Source organism: Gavialis gangeticus, unplaced genomic scaffold, assembly GCF_001723915.1.
Source record: "Gavialis gangeticus isolate Ggan-Ray unplaced genomic scaffold, GavGan_comp1, whole genome shotgun sequence".
NCBI classification, from domain to species: Eukaryota; Metazoa; Chordata; order Crocodylia; family Gavialidae; genus Gavialis; species Gavialis gangeticus.
The window spans coordinates 18884862-18902880 of NW_017729030.1; the positions used below are offsets into that span (position 1 = coordinate 18884862).

General features: G+C 39.3%; 1 protein-coding gene across 1 annotated transcript in view; it reads right to left on the reverse strand.

Annotated features, from left to right (window-relative positions):
- The window catches only part of LOC109301101 (bifunctional heparan sulfate N-deacetylase/N-sulfotransferase 4), a 215680-nt gene that overhangs the window by 108023 nt on the left and 89638 nt on the right, over positions 1 to 18019 (reverse strand). Inside the window, exons 5-7 of the mRNA XM_019522024.1 lie at positions 15080 to 15234; positions 1655 to 1840; positions 58 to 186 (exon numbers count right to left, since the gene is read on the reverse strand). Of these exons, the coding sequence (XP_019377569.1) occupies positions 58 to 186; positions 1655 to 1840; positions 15080 to 15234 (470 nt within the window). The remainder of the gene's footprint in view (positions 1 to 57; positions 187 to 1654; positions 1841 to 15079; positions 15235 to 18019) is intronic.

Here is an 18019-nt window from a genome sequence, read left to right on the forward strand (position 1 = left end):
TCTTTCCCCTCTATAATGGTTCAGTATGGTACTAGATTAGTAAAGTAGGTTACATACAGGATTCAGGAGAATGGTGAGGAAGAGTTCCCCTCCTTGGATACTTTTGTCCAGTTCTAGAGGACCTCCAGGATATTCCTTGTAGAAAATTGTGTGCGTGAAAAGGCCACAGGTTTGCCTAGGGAGCACCTGAGAACAAAATAAATATGCCAGTGACATGAGCCTACTTCTGTAAATCTCATTCAAAAAGCAGGAGATGGCAGAAACCTTGCTGATTTTGCTCCCATATGGATTATTTTGTTCTCATCATAGATGAGCATGATATTGCTCATTGATAACTCCAGCTGTCTGTTAAAAAGTGGCTGCATCGCTGTGTTCTAAATCCTTCATTGAGACTATTCTATTCATTTCACATAGTAATAATTCAGGCGGTTGTTTTCAGGGTTTCATAACAGGAAGGAAAAAGCTTCTCCTCCTTTAGCAAGGTTAGTTTATTAAAAGATAAGTAGTGCTTCTTGGCCATCTTCACTATCTCAAGCTATTAATCTTCTTGCTAGTGAGATATTGCACAAAATCTGTATTTCAGGTTGCAGGCAGAAGAAATAGTTCTTTCTTTTCTCTGCCCTGAAAATCACATTCCCTTCCACAACTGAAATATATACAGGGGCTGGCAGGACTGTTGCGTGAGTATATCCTGAGGTCAGCTCTACATACCATCATAAATCATCAGATTGTGTGTCAGGATTCAAAAAACTGGTAGATGGAAAAAAAACTCCAGAGAACCAAAGCACCCACCTCAGTTATTCTGTTAACTATTTAATCACAAGACATCAAAACTCTTAAGACTTATTAGCATTATTCAGTACTTGTACAAGCCTTTCCCAATATTAACTACATTATTAGCTAGTTTACCATTTGGATTATCCCTTTGTATTCAGTCAAATCAAAAGAAATCAATCAAAGATCACATTCAACAAAGCATCTAAGCATGTTTAAATGCTTGAAGAATTATGTTCCTACTTGCAATTAATTGAAATCTACATTGTAACTCATTACTGTGTTATCAATTACATTTTATTTTCCTGAATATATTAGATAAAGTTCTGTCTTTGAATGCAAGGCCATATCTTTTGTTGAATTCAATAGGAGTTATTTCTTTAATGGCCCAGGGCACAGTTGGCCAATCCTGATTTCTATTCTGTGTATTGGGAAAATTCCAACCTGTGTAATTACCTTCTACCTGTCATAATTCTCCTTGTCAATTGAATTCTTCTGGGTTATTTACTTTAATCTATAGCATATTGTTCCATCTGGCTGTTAAGATATGCCAAGTAATTCTTACAGGTTATTTTGGTCTTTTTACAGCTGAAGGGATGGTGTAAATGCCTCTGTTTCCTATCACCTGGTTACATATCCTTCAATATCATTGGCCATGCTTCTAGTCCCTCTACTGTGCAAACTGCAAAGGTCCTTCTACTGTGGGAATATTAGAAAACAAAATGTAGACCAAAACCTTGCATACTGGAGAAGAAAATCACTCCTCCCATTCATTTTTTTCTTTGGTGGTTTCCACATCCTTTCATAAGTCAGACTGGGGATGAAATCTTTTTTTGTGGTTTTAAGAAATATTTCTAAGATATAATGAAATGCAGTGTACCATGATGCCATTATGGATGAAGCCCCGTCTGTGTCGTGCAGGTTTCAGATGGGGATACTCTTCTGTGCTGGTGACCTTGATACTCCAGACCTTCTTCCAGGCCTCATAGAGCTGAACATGTACTGGGTAGACCCCAGAATGGTGCGGAGCCACCGCATAGCCCATACCAGTTGGAATACCATGCTCCTGAAACACAGCAAGAGAAACAGCATATTGGAGTACTGGAGAGCAATGTTATGCAATTTGTTTATCCTTTTTTCTGCAAAATGTTTTTTTTAAGAAGCCATCACACTTAGTCAGTTGTGTATGCTTTTATATAGAAGACACACTAAAAGAGGAGAGAGATGAGAAGGAAAGCAACTCTTTGGTATTACAGTGTAATAACTACAGGAGGATAAATAATCATTAGACTGAGCTACCATTATAATGAACAGATTTGACTGCCTGTTTATTATGCATTTTTTGTCTTCATGATATATAGCTGGTTGTTTTGTGAAGTAGTTCTGGAAAGGCTGGTAAGTGATGCTGTTTGCCTAGTAACTTTTCAGTCAATATTCAATCAATAAATGAGTGTTGGGTGTGATAATTTATGTTTGTTTCTATTTTGAAAATCAAGAAAGATTTTGCTGGTTAGGAGCATATTTGTTATAAAGATTAATATACATATATTATCTCTCTCTAAACCTGCTCTTGATCCCTAAGGTCAGCCAAAACTCCACTTGGTGAAAACCCATGGTAGGTCGTTCTTGGCCATTGCTCTTCACTTTTTGAACATCCTCCCTCAAGGGCAATCAGATTCTGATCCTGCACATCAGGTACAACTGGCAACTCATTACTAGCAACATTGTAATACCTTTCTATTTGAGTAAGTATTGACCAAACAAAACTAGGGCAAGATGTTGTTTTGTGGGTCTCTGGTTTGATTTTGATATTCTAGTTGCCCTTTCAAGTTGTTCTATTATCTTACTGTAAGTTGTCCTTAGCCTTTGGTAGGAAGGCAGGTATATATATTTAATAAATAAAGAAAGAAATATATATAAAGAATGTTTCTCTGCCTTTTTCATAATTTTCATCAAAAGCAGACTTTGGTGTCCAGCTTTGCAATATGTTCTCCATTTGTTCAATCTGGTCTCTTAAAATGGGCTCAGTTAGGTTCTTTTTTCTGAACTAGCTAAAAAATGTTAAATACCACATGTACTTTAGAACAAGCCATTTTCAGAAATAAGACTATTTATTGACTTTTCCTTCCCTATTGTTTGCAGATATAAAGTGACCTGCTGTTCAAACTTCTTTAATTTCTCCACATACTCAGAGAATTTCACATGGGGTAGGTCTTTCAATTCATCCACTTTTCCACAGAGGATTTTTCTTAGTTCATTTCAATCCCAATATCATGCTGCATTCTATGATCACTCAATGTCCTAGATGCTTGCAACAGAGATTCCCTCCCTCTGCCCCCATGTTGGGTGTCAAATGTATTTACATAATGAGACCTTCATTACTCAATATCTAGACTCTGTGTCTGGGAAGCTCAGCACAGTCACAGTCTTCTGTACCACACCATGGGCTCACATCTTTCTTCTGCTAAAAGAAGACTTGCCAGCTCTCAGAATAGATAGGCCATTTTCCATTCAAATATAACTGATACTTGGAGGAAAACTGCTAAAACTCTGGATCATAACTGTTGCCCTTTCTCTTGTCCATATTATCTAATAACTGTTGATTGCTTTTTTAATTCCAGCAGTAGCACATTCTGCTAGGCACTTAACTTAGCATAGACGGGCCTTTGATCCTTCGATCAAATTAAATAAAACCTATGGGGAACATTTGTTCACACTTCACACAGCATAACCCGTTACATTATCTACTATCTCATAATAAAGATGTAGCTCTGAGGTCTCTGGCTGTTCTGGGAGGGCCAGGGAGGGGGGAGGAGGGGTGCAGGAGACCTTCATACTTTGACTGATAGCAAAGTTTATTTTTGGTGCATAATTGCCATCATCTTTCTGCTAGATCTATATGAAGCAGGGGTCAATTTATATCAAAGTCTATATTATGAGCAAAGGTATCAATGAATTTAGGGCCAAATTTAAGTATAGGAAAATAACGTATGAACTAAGGTTGCTGAAAAATTCTGGCCTTCTCTAAACAAATGCATTAATAAAATGTCTGAAAGTTCTGTGATATTTCTACTACAAAATGTTCTTATTTATATGGTAGCAAGCACCTAGAAACACCAACTAAATCCAGCCCCATATGCTGACAGTTATGTACACAAACATTTACAGGGAGACTGCATCCCCAAAGACCTTATGGTAAAATAAATAAAGCACAAACAGGATAACAATGGGAATTGAGGCACCAATAGCTCAGGTTGCCTAATGCCACATGGGAAGCAAATGTCAGGTTCAAGAACAGGTAAGTTCATTATATATGACTGCTTTCTCTGTGCTAAATTCAGTACTAAGTACAGTACTAAAGTAGTTCAGGATTGTACCACAACCAATATAAACAGAACAAGATGCATAATACAGTAGCCAACTAATGACAGAGTTCTGGCGACTCAAAGCAGTCGATAATTTCTTGCACACAATGTGACCAGGTACAGACATTACACCTTTTCCTGTTTAGGTGGTCAGAAACTTGGTCTGTACCCATAACAGAACAGAAGTTTAGAGCACGTAGACTGGTTTAAAAATGGTGGATCCCAGCCTAAGATAGATCTGGTTTGATGTGGTATCAAACTAAACTGATCTAGGTTAGATCAGTGAATCAAACAAGGTAGGTCACTGACCAAAAACACCCAGGCAGGGAGTTGTACAGGCTGTAGATGTTTGTCACTGACTGCTGACAAGAAAGAGGTGGGTGGAAGGTGAAGCTCAGCCATGCCTACGTCATGCAGGGAGTGGGGGTTTCTCAATGGGCTCTGGCACACCCCTCAGGGTCCCCCATGCCTCCCATGATCCAGCGCAGTGCCAGGGAGCCAGGCACAGCTGAGCCCCCTTCCCCCAGTCGGGCACTCCTTTAGATGCCTTTGCTCTTGTATGTAAACTCAGAATGGTAATATTTTTGAAGAGGAAAAATGTAACTGATTTCATGTAGGAATTTTTATCCAAAAATAATATGTTTTATTGACTTTCCCCACAATGACCAGTCAAAATAGGAAACTCTATTGGTTAACAATTAAATGTTGTATCTCCCCATTAAACCAAATTACTACAGGGTTCAGATTATATCTAACTATTATATTTAGATCACCCTGAACAAGGTTAGGGAGATCTAAATGCCTAGTTGAATAACTGTTAGCGGGGCTTAGGTCACCCTAAAAATGGTATGCCTGATTTAGTTTCCACCAAACCTAGTGCATGCTTGCAGACATTCATGGTGCAGTATCGAGGCTGGGAAAGCCCAGCTACTCTCCACAGCCCCAGGGCTATGCTGCTTGTGCCCCTGGCAAAGCTGATTGGGTTAGATTTACCCCTTCTTCCACAGACTGGGCAGCCCTCTTTGTGGAGTCATTACCCCCGCACCCCCCAGGCCTACCAGCATCCTCTGGACCTGTCACCCTCCCCTCTCCCAATTTACTTGCCTCCAGTTGCTTGTACTTCCTTCCAGGAAGCAGTGAATGAACTAAGACACCTAAACCTGAGCTGGGTCCCATGAATTGTTGTATTTACCCTCAATACTGTATTATCTGTGTACCAAGAATTCCCTGCTTACTTTCTACTTGGGCTCCCTGGGAACAATAGATTGGTGCAAAATTAGTGGATACTGTTAGTGGGTACTAGGGAAGGGAAGGAAAGCCATTTAAAGGTCTTTATGTGCTGCAAATAATTCTGTCACCTTTTTTTAGGATATGGGCAGCTTTCCAATTTTGGAGTGGTTAAATCTCGTTTACTATTTTACCTGGGCCTCAAGGGGCAATTTTTATCTTAGCTTAAATGGCAAGGTAAGTAGAAGGCACACAAGTGTCCAGAGGGTTGGACAATAGACAAGATTCATTACTAGAGGTAGGGAAGATGGAGAAAAGACAATTCGAAGAGTTGTCAACTTTTTGTACTCCTCAGGAACACTGGGGAAAAAAATCAGAATATGATTTTGTCAATGGCTGTGGGGGAAGATATAAAAAAATAGGATTTTTACCAACTCAATAAACTAGTATCTCAGTTTATAAAACAGATTTACAAATAGACAAGATAAAAAAATCAAAGTGGGTGGACAGCAAGGCACATATTGCTGAATGAAAATTCAATATTCATCCCTTCCCTGTTGCTGGATATGAAATTCAATATAAAATTAATTGTTCTTAAAAATAAAACTTCATATTTGCTATCAGGAACATCAGTGGGCATAAACATGAAGAAGGAAAAGGAAAAGTAAGAGTTTTGGTAACTTTTATTCTTTTTATAATAAATCTTGGGTTTTACATTGAGCTCTGAGAGTAATCATGGAATCATTGTCTCATGGATTGGAATTACTGTCTGTTCTCACAAGTGATAAAAGAGATGTCTGACCTTCCAAAATGACTGGGTCAATCATAGCAGTTTTGCAGTTAGGTCTGACAATCGTTCTCTAGATGGTCTTTTTTTACCCAAGGGGTTTTCCTACTAAAAAGGAAATTATATAGCCATATATAGATCCATTTTTTGAGAGAATTTAAACAATCCTAGGTATTGATAGTCTGAAATCAAATACCATTTTTATCTTGCCCCGCTCCTCCTATCCACTAGTCTCTCTCTCTCTCTCCCCCCATCCCTCCATTTTTTATTTTGTTTTCTTTTTCATTGTTTATAGTAATTCAAAATTACAGATAAATTGGAGAAGTTCCTAGCTTTAAAAAGAGTGATTCTTGGGTGCTTGCCAGTTGGACAATATATCCTAAGCATTTTAAGAATCATATCATAAGAACAAACTCACAGGCCCAGGTATTTGTTTTTCAAAGAGTAAGGGCAGAAAAAAGGCAATACAATTTTTAGGCATCAGTGCATCTAAATATCCAAAATGTTGTTCCACAATCCAAGAAGTCATGGTTATCAAGTTCTGAAGCCTGACTGATTCCCTGTCTGGTGGCAACAGATATTATGGTGGCATTTAGGTAAATACATGTTAGTCCTTCTGAAAGCAGATGGAGCATATTGTATCCCATCCTCTTTAAACGTTTGTGCAGATACAATGGGATATGGAATTTTGTTAGATTACTACTTTCACCTGCCACACCAACTTCAATACATCTTGCAAAAAGAAAACCAGAATATGAAACCAAGAAAGGAAATGCATGTGCACAGTCACAAAGTTGCACTTGCTCAGTCCAAATTTCTGATTTAGTATGGCAAGCCCTCTGTTTTAATAAGTTTGAAATACACCCACTGAAATTATTTGCTCTGATTTTAATATCATTATGTTAGATGAAGCAGTTCATACTATACCTGCATGTATATTACTGAACTTTTTTGATTTAGCTAAAGAGAGAGGTGACAGGTTGGATGTGCAACTTTAAAATGTCACTTTGAAGAATTAGGAAATTAACGTAAGCTATTATCTCTTTCTAGTGCTGGAACATATTTCTAACATTACTGAAGTAGGGTGAGATTTCCTGGAAGAGATTAAGGTGTATTTTGTCAGTTTAATATGTTTTTATAATATAACAGATATTTGGTGAATGCATTTGCCACATTTTAGCTGTTAAGAATTGTGTGTATCATATTTTATCTCTTTATAACTTATGATTTTTAAAGGTGTACTTTTTTGAATAATACTCAATTACTGGTGATAGCATGGGAATTCTATTGCATGCTTAAACAACAGTGAATTTCAATTCAATTTTAAGTTAATTTATTTCAAATTTCATCAAAACTTTCCATTTTAGAGTAGATTAGTATTTTTGTGAGTTCTGTGGAAAGTAGAGTTCTAAATAGAGCGATTATATTGGTTTAATTAATTGAAGTTGTTATACTTTATCTAGTGTGGGGCATAAGTTTCCAATTTTAGGTACGCAAGTACAGATGTGAACAGAATCTTTTCTGGTATAAAAGCAGGTATAAAAAGCCACAGCCACCTTCAATTACTTGAAGGAAAGAGGGGCATGTGATCAAGGCCCTGGATATAGACTCATAGGGCACATCCAGACGTGCATATTTGTGCTGCTGTTTTGTGCCTCAGGGCATTCCCTTGCACACACGTTCCAATGCATGCCAAATTGTCCCAGGTGGGGTAAGAGAGGCTGGGGCCAGCACCTGTGCTGGCCACAGCAGCCTTACCTGGGGTCCTGGGGCCTGCCAGGGGCAACAGCGGTACCAATCTGGCCTCACAGAGCCTGGCCAGCAGTCAGAGTGTGGCTCTGGATGGCCAGGCACTGTTTTTGGCAGCACATACTGCTGCTTCATGCACCAAGCTGCATTTTTTTTAAAATTTTTTTTTGATACCAGGAAACCCTCCCCCCACCCCATGTCAAATTTTGGCACTGTGCTGAAAATTAGCAGGGCAAGAAGTGGGTGCACATGGACTGTATGCAGTTTGTGGTGCCTCAAACAGTTTTCAGGTACTGCAAACTGCACATGCGTGCTCATCTGGACAAGCCCATAAGGTTCAGTTCCTGGCTCTGCCACATATTTACTGAATGACCTTTGGTAGGTCATTTATTCTGTGTCTTCTGTATCTTCTATGTGAAATAAAGCATGTTAGCCTGAAAGCCTGGCTTTGTTAAAAAAAGAAAACTATTGAGAATGAAACCAAAACCAGCAAGGTTTGGGTGCCTGAGTAAACATAATTGGGGAAACAGCAGAACAAGCACAGGGGCTAGATAGAGGTCCAAACTAATTTGTTGAATCATAGAGAAGTAAGGCCAGACAGAAGCACAAAAGTCATCTAGTCCAACCTCCTGCCAGAGGCTGGATCATACCTATCCAAACCATCCCGTATAAATTAATCAGCTACTCTCCTAGCAAAACTACAGTCAACCCAGACACAGCCACAAGGCAAAGCACCCTAATTTGCCACAGGTAAAGCAATGTTTTTAGCAGATGTTCCTACTGCTGCAAAAGTTGTTAAAATACACTTAAGAGTTTCCAAGAAAAGGGCCATCCCCCACTACAGAGAAAGACAACCCCCCGCCCCCAGTCTGTACCAACCAGATCATGGGGTAAAATTCCTTCCTGACCCCAAATATGGCAACAGCCTGACCCTGAGCAGAGAGGCAAGACCCTCTAGCCAGCAACCACCAGGTTGATGTCCCTCTAGCCAGGAATCTCCAGCAGGAGTATTGACAAACTTCAGTCAAAATCCCCAGCCTTGACTGCAGCCAACACCCAAAGTTTCTGATGAGAATGAAGCTTCAAGAAGGGAAAATAAATTCCCTCCTGGCCTTATGTGGCAACCAGCTAAGCCCCAAAACATGGGAAATACCCATAGTAGGGCATGGACATAATGACCCACTACCAAATATCTACCATTCACAAATATGAGGGCATCAGATGCTCATTAACTATTGGAATATATACAGACAAACACTATCATAGACACTGCACATACTCCATAGAAATCTCTCTGCCTTTATACCACTAATTACAGATACCTGAAAGGATATCAGAAAAGGTTAGCATATCTTTATTTTGTTTTGTTTTGTTTTTGTTTTGGGGGATTGACTATGCATATGATTTGGATAATTTATTTACCTGTCTCAGTGCCCTTGTGTATAATGCTTGGATAAATATTTGAGATGTTATTAGTTTCTATGGTTTAATCCATTAGAGGCCATAAAGGACCTCTAAATCATCAGACAGAAGTACAAAATAGCATTAACCGCCCCCCCCCCCAATAAATTATTTAATCAAATTTCACTTTCCATTTTCTGAATTGATGTCTTAAATGTGACATGTTTATGTAAATAAGATCTTAGGATAAGAACATTCTGGCTGGTAAATTTCTGTAATTTCAATAAGGAAAGTAAACCCCATTTTCCTGTTTTTTTCTGAATATCTGACAGTTTTAAATCCACATATCAAACAGAATTATAAGGTTAAAAGGACCTCAAGAGTCAGCTAAGCCAAACTCCTAGGCAAATGAAGAACACCTGTATAGTTGGGTAGATAATGATGCAAAGAAACTCAAAAGTAAGAATAGTATCCATTGTCTATGCAGAATGGATATATAAAATGTAGGGGATTTACAGTAAAAAAAGAAAAAAAAGAAAAAAGGGTACAAGAACCTAAGTTTTCCTTTCCCCCATACAACAGTAGTATACTGTCTAGAACAGACAACTGCAAATCCTGGTAGATTTGTGTTAATACATTTTGATTGATATGGACAGTTCATTTCCTTTAGTTATTGCTTTCTAACTCTCACAGCACATTCTGTTGGCAGAATAAATTCCTTAGAGGCTGAGAATATTGTGAAGAAAATAGACACTTGACAAGAAAGAGATGCTGCAGCTGAGGCTACAAAAATATCTACTGGTAATTCTAGCTGCTGTATCAATCATTCACATGTACATGTAACAGAGTCTGGTGCTGCACAAGAGTCTCTTAACTTCCTGTTGGGTCCTGAGCAGGCAGAGGTGGAGGTAGGAGGGAGGCACCAATGCTGCACTGTGTCAAAATATGTCATTTCTTTCATCAAGCAGTTGCTAAACAGCTTGAAAACTAAAAGCCTTTCCTTATATGCAAAGTTTGAGTGCAATTACCAAAGACACTATCTTGAGAGTTGTTTATTTTTTTAAAGTATCAGTCTTTAAAATATCTTAAAAAAGAACCAATGTCCAGATCCACAAATCTCAAAAGGTACCTGCCTTGAAAGCAATGGGGGTTATTCATTTAAATTCACCTTACAATACTGAGAAATGTAAGGTGTTCCACCTTAGGGAAAAAACACCTGCATCATGCTTATAGGCTTGGCAGTGCTATGCTTACTAGCACCAAGGCCAAAAGAGACTTGGGGGTCATGATTGACCACAAGATGAACACGAGCCACCAATACAATGTCACAACTGGTAAAGCAAACCAAACTCTGGCTGGCATCCATAGATGCTTCTCAAGTAAATCTCAGGATGTCATCCTCCCACTGTACTTGGCCTTGGTGAGGCCGAAGCTGGAGTACTGAATGCAATTCTGGGCTTCACAATTCAAGAAGGATGTCAAGAAGTTTGAGAGAGTCCAGAGGAGAGCCATGCACATGATCAGAGGACATGAGAATAGGCCTTATGAAGAGAGGCTGAGAGCCATGGGACTCTTCAGCTTGGAAAAGCGCAGGCTCAGGGGTAACTTGGTGGCAGCCTACAAGTACATCCGGGTGTGCATCAGGACCTGGGGGAACACCTGTTCACCAAAGTGCCCCAAGGCATTAGGAGGACCAACAGTCCTAAACTCCTCCACAACCATTTTAGGGAAGAACTTATTTACTGTCCGAGCCCCCAAGGCCTGGAATAGGTTTCCTCCAGAGGTGGTGCAAGCACCTACTCTGGACTCCTTTAAGAAGCATTTGGATGCTTATCTTGCTGGGATCCTGTGACCCCAGCTGACTTCCTGCCCTTGGGGCAGGGGGCTGGCTGGGCCCCCCCAGGGCCCTTCCAGCCCTCATGTCTATGAAATCTATGAAATCTAAATAACACATACTTCTGGACTTGACTGATTTATATATATACTTGTGCAAAGCAATGTTGTAATGTTAGTAAGCATTAATATCCAATATAACAGATGGGTATATGGAGGTAGAGAACACAGTGTAACTCAGTAGAAGAACTCAAGTTAGAATTTAGGAGTTTTCACTTATTCCGCTGCTCTAAATAAGAGACCATGCTCCTTGCCCACATTCAAGCAGCACCTGTGTACATGAACAGCATATGTATACAGTACCATAAGAAGATACAGTGTAGATCATACATACATATTTAAAATGTCAGGTATTCACATCTTTAGATATTACTACAAATTACATACGTGGTAACTAAACTGGCCAGTGTTCATAGTTTGGCTTGATTCATAAAGCCAGGAATGCTGGGACCATAGGAACATATTTACCATGAAATCATTTTTCCTCAAAGACAACGTTGCTATTGGGTCTGATCAAAAGCCTCTGGAAGTTATTTGGAATTTTTCTATCAACTTCAGTGAAACTTGTATCATTCTGTACTAGTATTTGTACATGTTATTTATCTGAAAAAAGAAGCTGTAACAAAGTTAAACTCTCACTTGGAATTTAAATAGAATTTCCTACATCAGCAATCAGAAAAAGTAGGTATCACTGTAATCTTTTAAAATAATCTTAATACTAAGCAGATCTCAAAAATATGGGCAGAAGTCTAGGGGAAAATATGTAGCAACTGCATTCACAGGGCCTTCTCAAGGAAATGATTTCCTTTCAACCCCTTGTTGTTTTCCAACTCTATCAGAAAATGGAAAGTATTGGACTGAGACAGAGGGTGACCAGTCTTACAGATAATGGTTACATTTTTTTTAAATCTACAAGCTTCTAAAGTGTCATTTTTATAAATGTCTTGGGGTAGAAGGCTCAGGCTTTGGTGGGGAACTAAGCATCCCTCTAGACATGCAGATAAAGGTGTGATGGGATCTGAAGTGCAATCCACACGATCACACCTCCTATCATTCCACATGTGCATGGCAGGAGGCATTATTGTGGTACCCAGAATCAGATCCAATCACAACTTATTGCCAGTGCAGGGGAAAGCCCAGGTTCATGATCTTGGACTCCCCCTGCATTGGCTTCACTGACAGGGCTGGAAGCAGGGGCAACCTGTGGAACAGTGAGTAGTGCACCAGGCCACACATTCATCTAACGGTGTGATAAGAACAAACCAAAAAGTTATTTCACACTTTCTGAGGGATAACTTTGTGTCTTATTCCTTGTTTTATTGCATCATTGATCGAATGTGTGCCTGGGTCACAACATGAGGTGTGATTAGACTGGTTAATCATGCTTTAATTGTAACATGTCGATGGGGCCTGAGTTATCCAAAAGAAAACCCACAAAAAGTATGAGCTATACTCCAGGGTAACATAACAATAAATAATGGGTAAATAACCCAGAGACTTCTGCTTGGCATCATTTATATGTTGGCTTTATTAAATAATGAGACTGAGATTCAAATGGCGAAGTAAAAGAATAATGCCTGCTGAAAAACAGTTTGTTATAGTTCTGGACAGGGAGATAAAATGCAGTAGAGAAGCAGTACTGAGTTTTATTCCTGAACAAGACATTATATTAAGAGGGAAAAAGTAGGAGAGGTTGCAAGATTACTCCAAATGCATGGCTCCAAGATCTGTGTTAGTTATCAGGGAGGTTGTCATGTCAGGAAGATAAATTTCTCCCATGGAGAAGAATTCACAGGAAGCCTTTTGAAAAGAAATGTTCTCATAAGTAAATTGTAGAGCTACTACCGAATTCAAGGCTAAGAGGTCAGTACAACCCCTGTCCAACCATTAGCAGGTAATAAAACTATAATAAAAGCAGCTTTTCACTGCCACTCACTCTTTAGTTATAGACACCTTTAGAAGTCCCTACCATTCAAAGAAAATGATTATAGAGAGATGGTATTGTCTTTGTAGATAAGGCTGCAAACAAGAATCTGTTATAACTGAATGCTATTTTTAGTCCAAGTTGTGACTTTTACTCTTAAATATGGCTTGACCTAACTATCACCAATTTTACTAAAAACACTATGGAGAATTTCCCTTACAGGTTTAAGGAAAACAAGGCAATATATTTCTGGATTAGAAGTCATTTCAAGTTATTTTGTTCAAAAATTGTGCCATGTCTAAGATTTGATTTTCTAGCACCAGGTTGTTTCATTTGCTTGAATTGGTTTATCCATTGCTAAACACAGTTTGCAAAAATCATGGATTCTATGGTCCATAAATGCATCACGTCAGAAAGCACAGTTAACAGTCAAGTAGGCTGGGGGATTTTGCTTAAAAATAAAAAAAAGGCCTCTAAATGAATATACAATGATAGAAAAGTTAAGACTTTAAAAAAGACCTCTCTCTCCCATCCCCACAAAACAATTAAATGATGATTTCAAGAATGTGGTATGGAATTAGTATGAAAATGCTTAATAAACGAAGAACGGTTATGGTTGATGGTTTCCTGAAGTGTTTCTGTTTGCACTACAGCATTATAAAAGGGTAGGTTTAGGTCTGAGAGTTTGGGTGCTTTAAGTAGCAGGTATGATATCATTTTGCTCTTTTGAATGGCTTTGGTTGCTTGAAATTTCAACACTTTGTACAGAACCACATAAAGTCTTTTCTAAAGAAAGTATTTATAGACCTCATTGTTTTCACTTTGCCATGCTGCCTAACCAAGCAGAATTATGCTGGATAGGTTACAACATTACTTCAGAATGCTATTCCACTGAAGTTTATCCAGAGCTTTTAAAAGTTAATAATACAAATGGGTTAAATCAAACATCATTATGTATAAAGATCACTAATAGACAGACTAACCATTTGAGGGGCATTTTTAAATAATTGCAGAGATGTTGTAAGGAACCTGAAGTGAAGCAATTTCAGTTCTTGCCCCTCTCATCAGGTTCAGCTGTTTAACTCCAAATGAATATAGCCCTTATAGTGAATTGGTCATTACAGGTAATGCCTTCCCTGCACCTCTCTATTGTATCCATACTGTATATTGTCTATTTACAATTACTTTCTTAAGCTATAATGTAGAAGCAGTACCAGCTGACTAACCATGAAGGCACTGAGTCTTTACACCCTCACAATTAAGACAGAGAGTTCCTCCTTAATGATTAAGGGCCTTATTATACAGTAATATTGGGCAGCTTCTGGAACCCTTAACCCCTGGATTGTCTGTGCATTAACACCTTAAAGTGGTTTTAAGCACTCTTATGCAGCTCAAAATTACAGCACTCCAGGGCAGGATTATCTCTGATCCTTACAACCTAGCACCTGTTCCATTAAGGTGTGGCCACTCCCTACAGATGTGCTGCCCAGTATCCCAGGATCTCTCACCCCTCTCCCCACCCCAGAGCAGGGAGAGAAACCTGTCCTGGCTCACCAGCCCTTTAGTGGCAACTCACAGCTACAGCTCCTAGTCCTGCCCTTGCTCACAAGGTCTCTAATGGCAAGTCACAGCTGTGCAGGTAGGGACAGTCACAGGTTTCTAGACTAAGGGTGCGACTGCTCCAAACTCCAGCCTAGCAATAACACTGATTTACCATTCTTGTAGTTTGCAGTGTAAGGTATTAAAAGGCCCCAAGGTATGGGGACTATTGCAAAACTCAGTCCAAGTGCAAAGAAAAGTTCACCAACAACCTTTTCTGTAATGAATTTCCAAAGCCAGTATTAATCTGATTCTAGTTTCTATATTTTTAGAAATATCCTAAATATTTTATAAAGCCTTTTAACTTTCTTTTTCTAGCACTTGCTGGAAAGTATATACATTCTCATAACTTATACTCACTAGTGCAAATTCCTTGTTGAGAATCATCTGCTCCACTAGTGAAGACTCATTATGGAACAGATGAGGCTGCATGTGACTCCACATATGAGGAAACCACCAGAACTCATCCACAGATCTCAATAACAGGTCATCACCTTCATCTTCCTCTTCCGTTCCTGAAAAATAAGAATGAGAAAGGGGTTGCATGCTGAAAGGAGCAAGTAACTGTATGTTTTAAAATGTTCAGTTAGCCAGTCTTCAAACCTAATGCCTAATGGATTTCTATTACACTGGAAAAAATAGATTGTATCATGCGAAGGCAAGGACAATCTGAAGTATTGCGATTGGTATTTTTCTCTCTCTTTCTTTCCATTAAACTAATTAGTAGTAACAATAATTGAAGTTCAGGGGCTGACTGGAAGGGGGCTCATGGCTTAGGAGTGCCCAAAGCAACTGAGTACGTTTTTGTCTTGTTTGGCCTTCAAGGAGCATTAACAGTGGTCCAGAAGAGAAGATTATTGATGCATTACTCTTTCTTGTGCGTGATAGCTAATGCTTATTACAGCACTAATATTTGTTTTCTAGGCCAGTGTATCTATAGAGATAACAGCAGGAACCAAATATTTAAATTTTCTGAAAATTCAAATTTACTACCCCCAAAACTGGTCACTAATGGCCTCCTCATTTAACAATTTCATCAAATGAAAACCTCATGGTAATGTTGAATATGCAAACTAACTAAGCACTGAAATCAAGCTGTAGTAAGCAGGGTTTTAAAAGTGTATCCTCCAATAACGAGTGCAGAGCAGAGTTTTTGCAGTTTGCCCACCTTATTTTTAAGAATTTAAAGTTTAACTTTAAAAAAAAGGTTTCCTTGCTAATGTTTCTGATGACTGTTATGTTGTAATTCAGGCAGGAACAAACACATCTGGTTAGAAAAAAGATGTTTTTTCCAGGTGAGAACTGATGCAGTGCTCCTTTCTGGAGTTTGTAGACAGTGTCTTGGGTAGACGCAACCCCTGTTAAAGAGTACTGGAGTTCTCTGACTGTTCAGTAGCTTGTTACTACTGCACAACAGCATCACACGACAGGAAGCATGATGTGATACTACTGCACAGTAGTAACAAGTTACTGTGCAGTCAGCATCACACAAAAGTCATTTGGTGTTGCTATTGCACAGTAACTCTCAGGCAGTAGTATGCATCTCATGTAGAGGTGGCCAGGGAGTGGCAAGATTATATTTTACTAACTTTTCCCTCCAAAATTTCAGTCAATTTACTGGCAGCCTTCCTTTTAATTCCTTTACCATCTGAAGTGCTTTAAAACATATCTTTATTATCAAAATACATTGTTAATATCAAATGCATACATTTATCTTTACATAGATGTCAATACTGCCAATTTCACCAATACTCAGTTACATCATGGTATGTTAGGAACACATGAAAATCAGTATTCAGTGGATGCACTTTTGTGCTTGACTTTTGTATTTCACTGTTGCACTATTTTGAAAAAGTCTTCCATATAATGAAAGTTTTACTGGGTGCATCTACATGTGTGCTTTACTTTAGAGTAGACTAATTAGGTCTGTAGTAAATGGCACATATGGTGGTATCAACTCCACCATAGGATAGTACTGTTTGGGACAGTACTATCTTACAGCGAAGTAGTTTACTGAGACAAAACACGTGTAGATGTTGACCATGGGCATACATTGTGCCTGGTCAGTCCAGCCGGAGTGGGGCCTACTCTGCCCTGGATCAAGTTGCTGCTGCTCTGTGTGTATGTATAGATGCTGCTCCTGGGAGCAGTTGACCCTGGCTGAGATAGTTCTGGAGTTTATTGAACTGCATTGATTGCACACGTAGATGCACTCACTGGGCATGTTTAGATGAGCACAGATGTTTGTTTCCCAGGGGACAAGTAGCAGCAGCACACCTTATGCCACTACTACTTGTTGCCAGGGAATGCCTGTGCCATGTGCACTCTGGTCCATGGCAGGTTACCCTGGGTGGGGTAAGAGAGTCTGGGGCCAACAACTGTGCTGGTCCCAACAGCCTTACCTGGAGCCCTGGGGACTTCCCAGGGCTACATCCATGGCAGGAAGCCTGGCTGGCAACTGGAGTGTGACTCCAGCCAGCCAGGCTTTGGTTTTAGGTTGTATGCACTGCCACCATATATGCAGCCCCACTTTTATTCAGGGTGGGTTTTTTGGACCTCAGGATCTCCCAGTGTCAACCTTTCCCCCCCACACTACAAGGTAGCACCATGGAGAACACCTGCACGTGCAGTGCGTGGTGCCGCAGATGGGTCTGTGGCGCCACATACTGCATATCTGTGCTCATCTGGATGTGGCCACTATCTCTTTCTTTTATGAAGTTTCACTTACAATTTACACTACAAGTAGTGAAAGCATTAATATGTTTTAGTATAGTTCCTTTTGTTGACAACAGGTTTTCTTAAGATAGAATAGATTCTTTTTTTCAGAGGAATTGGTTGATCAAAAGAAGAAATCAGTGTTTGCTTTTTTGATGAATTCTGCTTGTTGACATGAAAAAAATCTTTATATACTGGCTCGTTATGATCACAGTTCTGTTTGTGTGTGTTTTATGTATGTATTTAGGGTTGTTGGTTGTAGCCATGATGTTCTAAGGACATAAACAGATGAGGTCCATTGGGTAGATGTGCTATCTTTTATTCCAACAACTAAATAGTTGAAAAAATTGTTCTTTGCAAGCTTGTGGGCAAAAACGCTCTTCTTCAGGCATAGGGAGAGTCTGTTGTTGTTTTGTGTGCTCTCCTGGGTAGACTAGAAGCCAATATGCAAAATTCAGATCTGTGAAAATGCAAATGCATGGCACCAAGGTTCAGAGGCCTAGGAGACAATAGGTGTGAGACAGGTAGGTTGTGGGGGATAGGGGGAGGGTGGGAGGGGATGTTGAACTCATGATAGAATGTAGC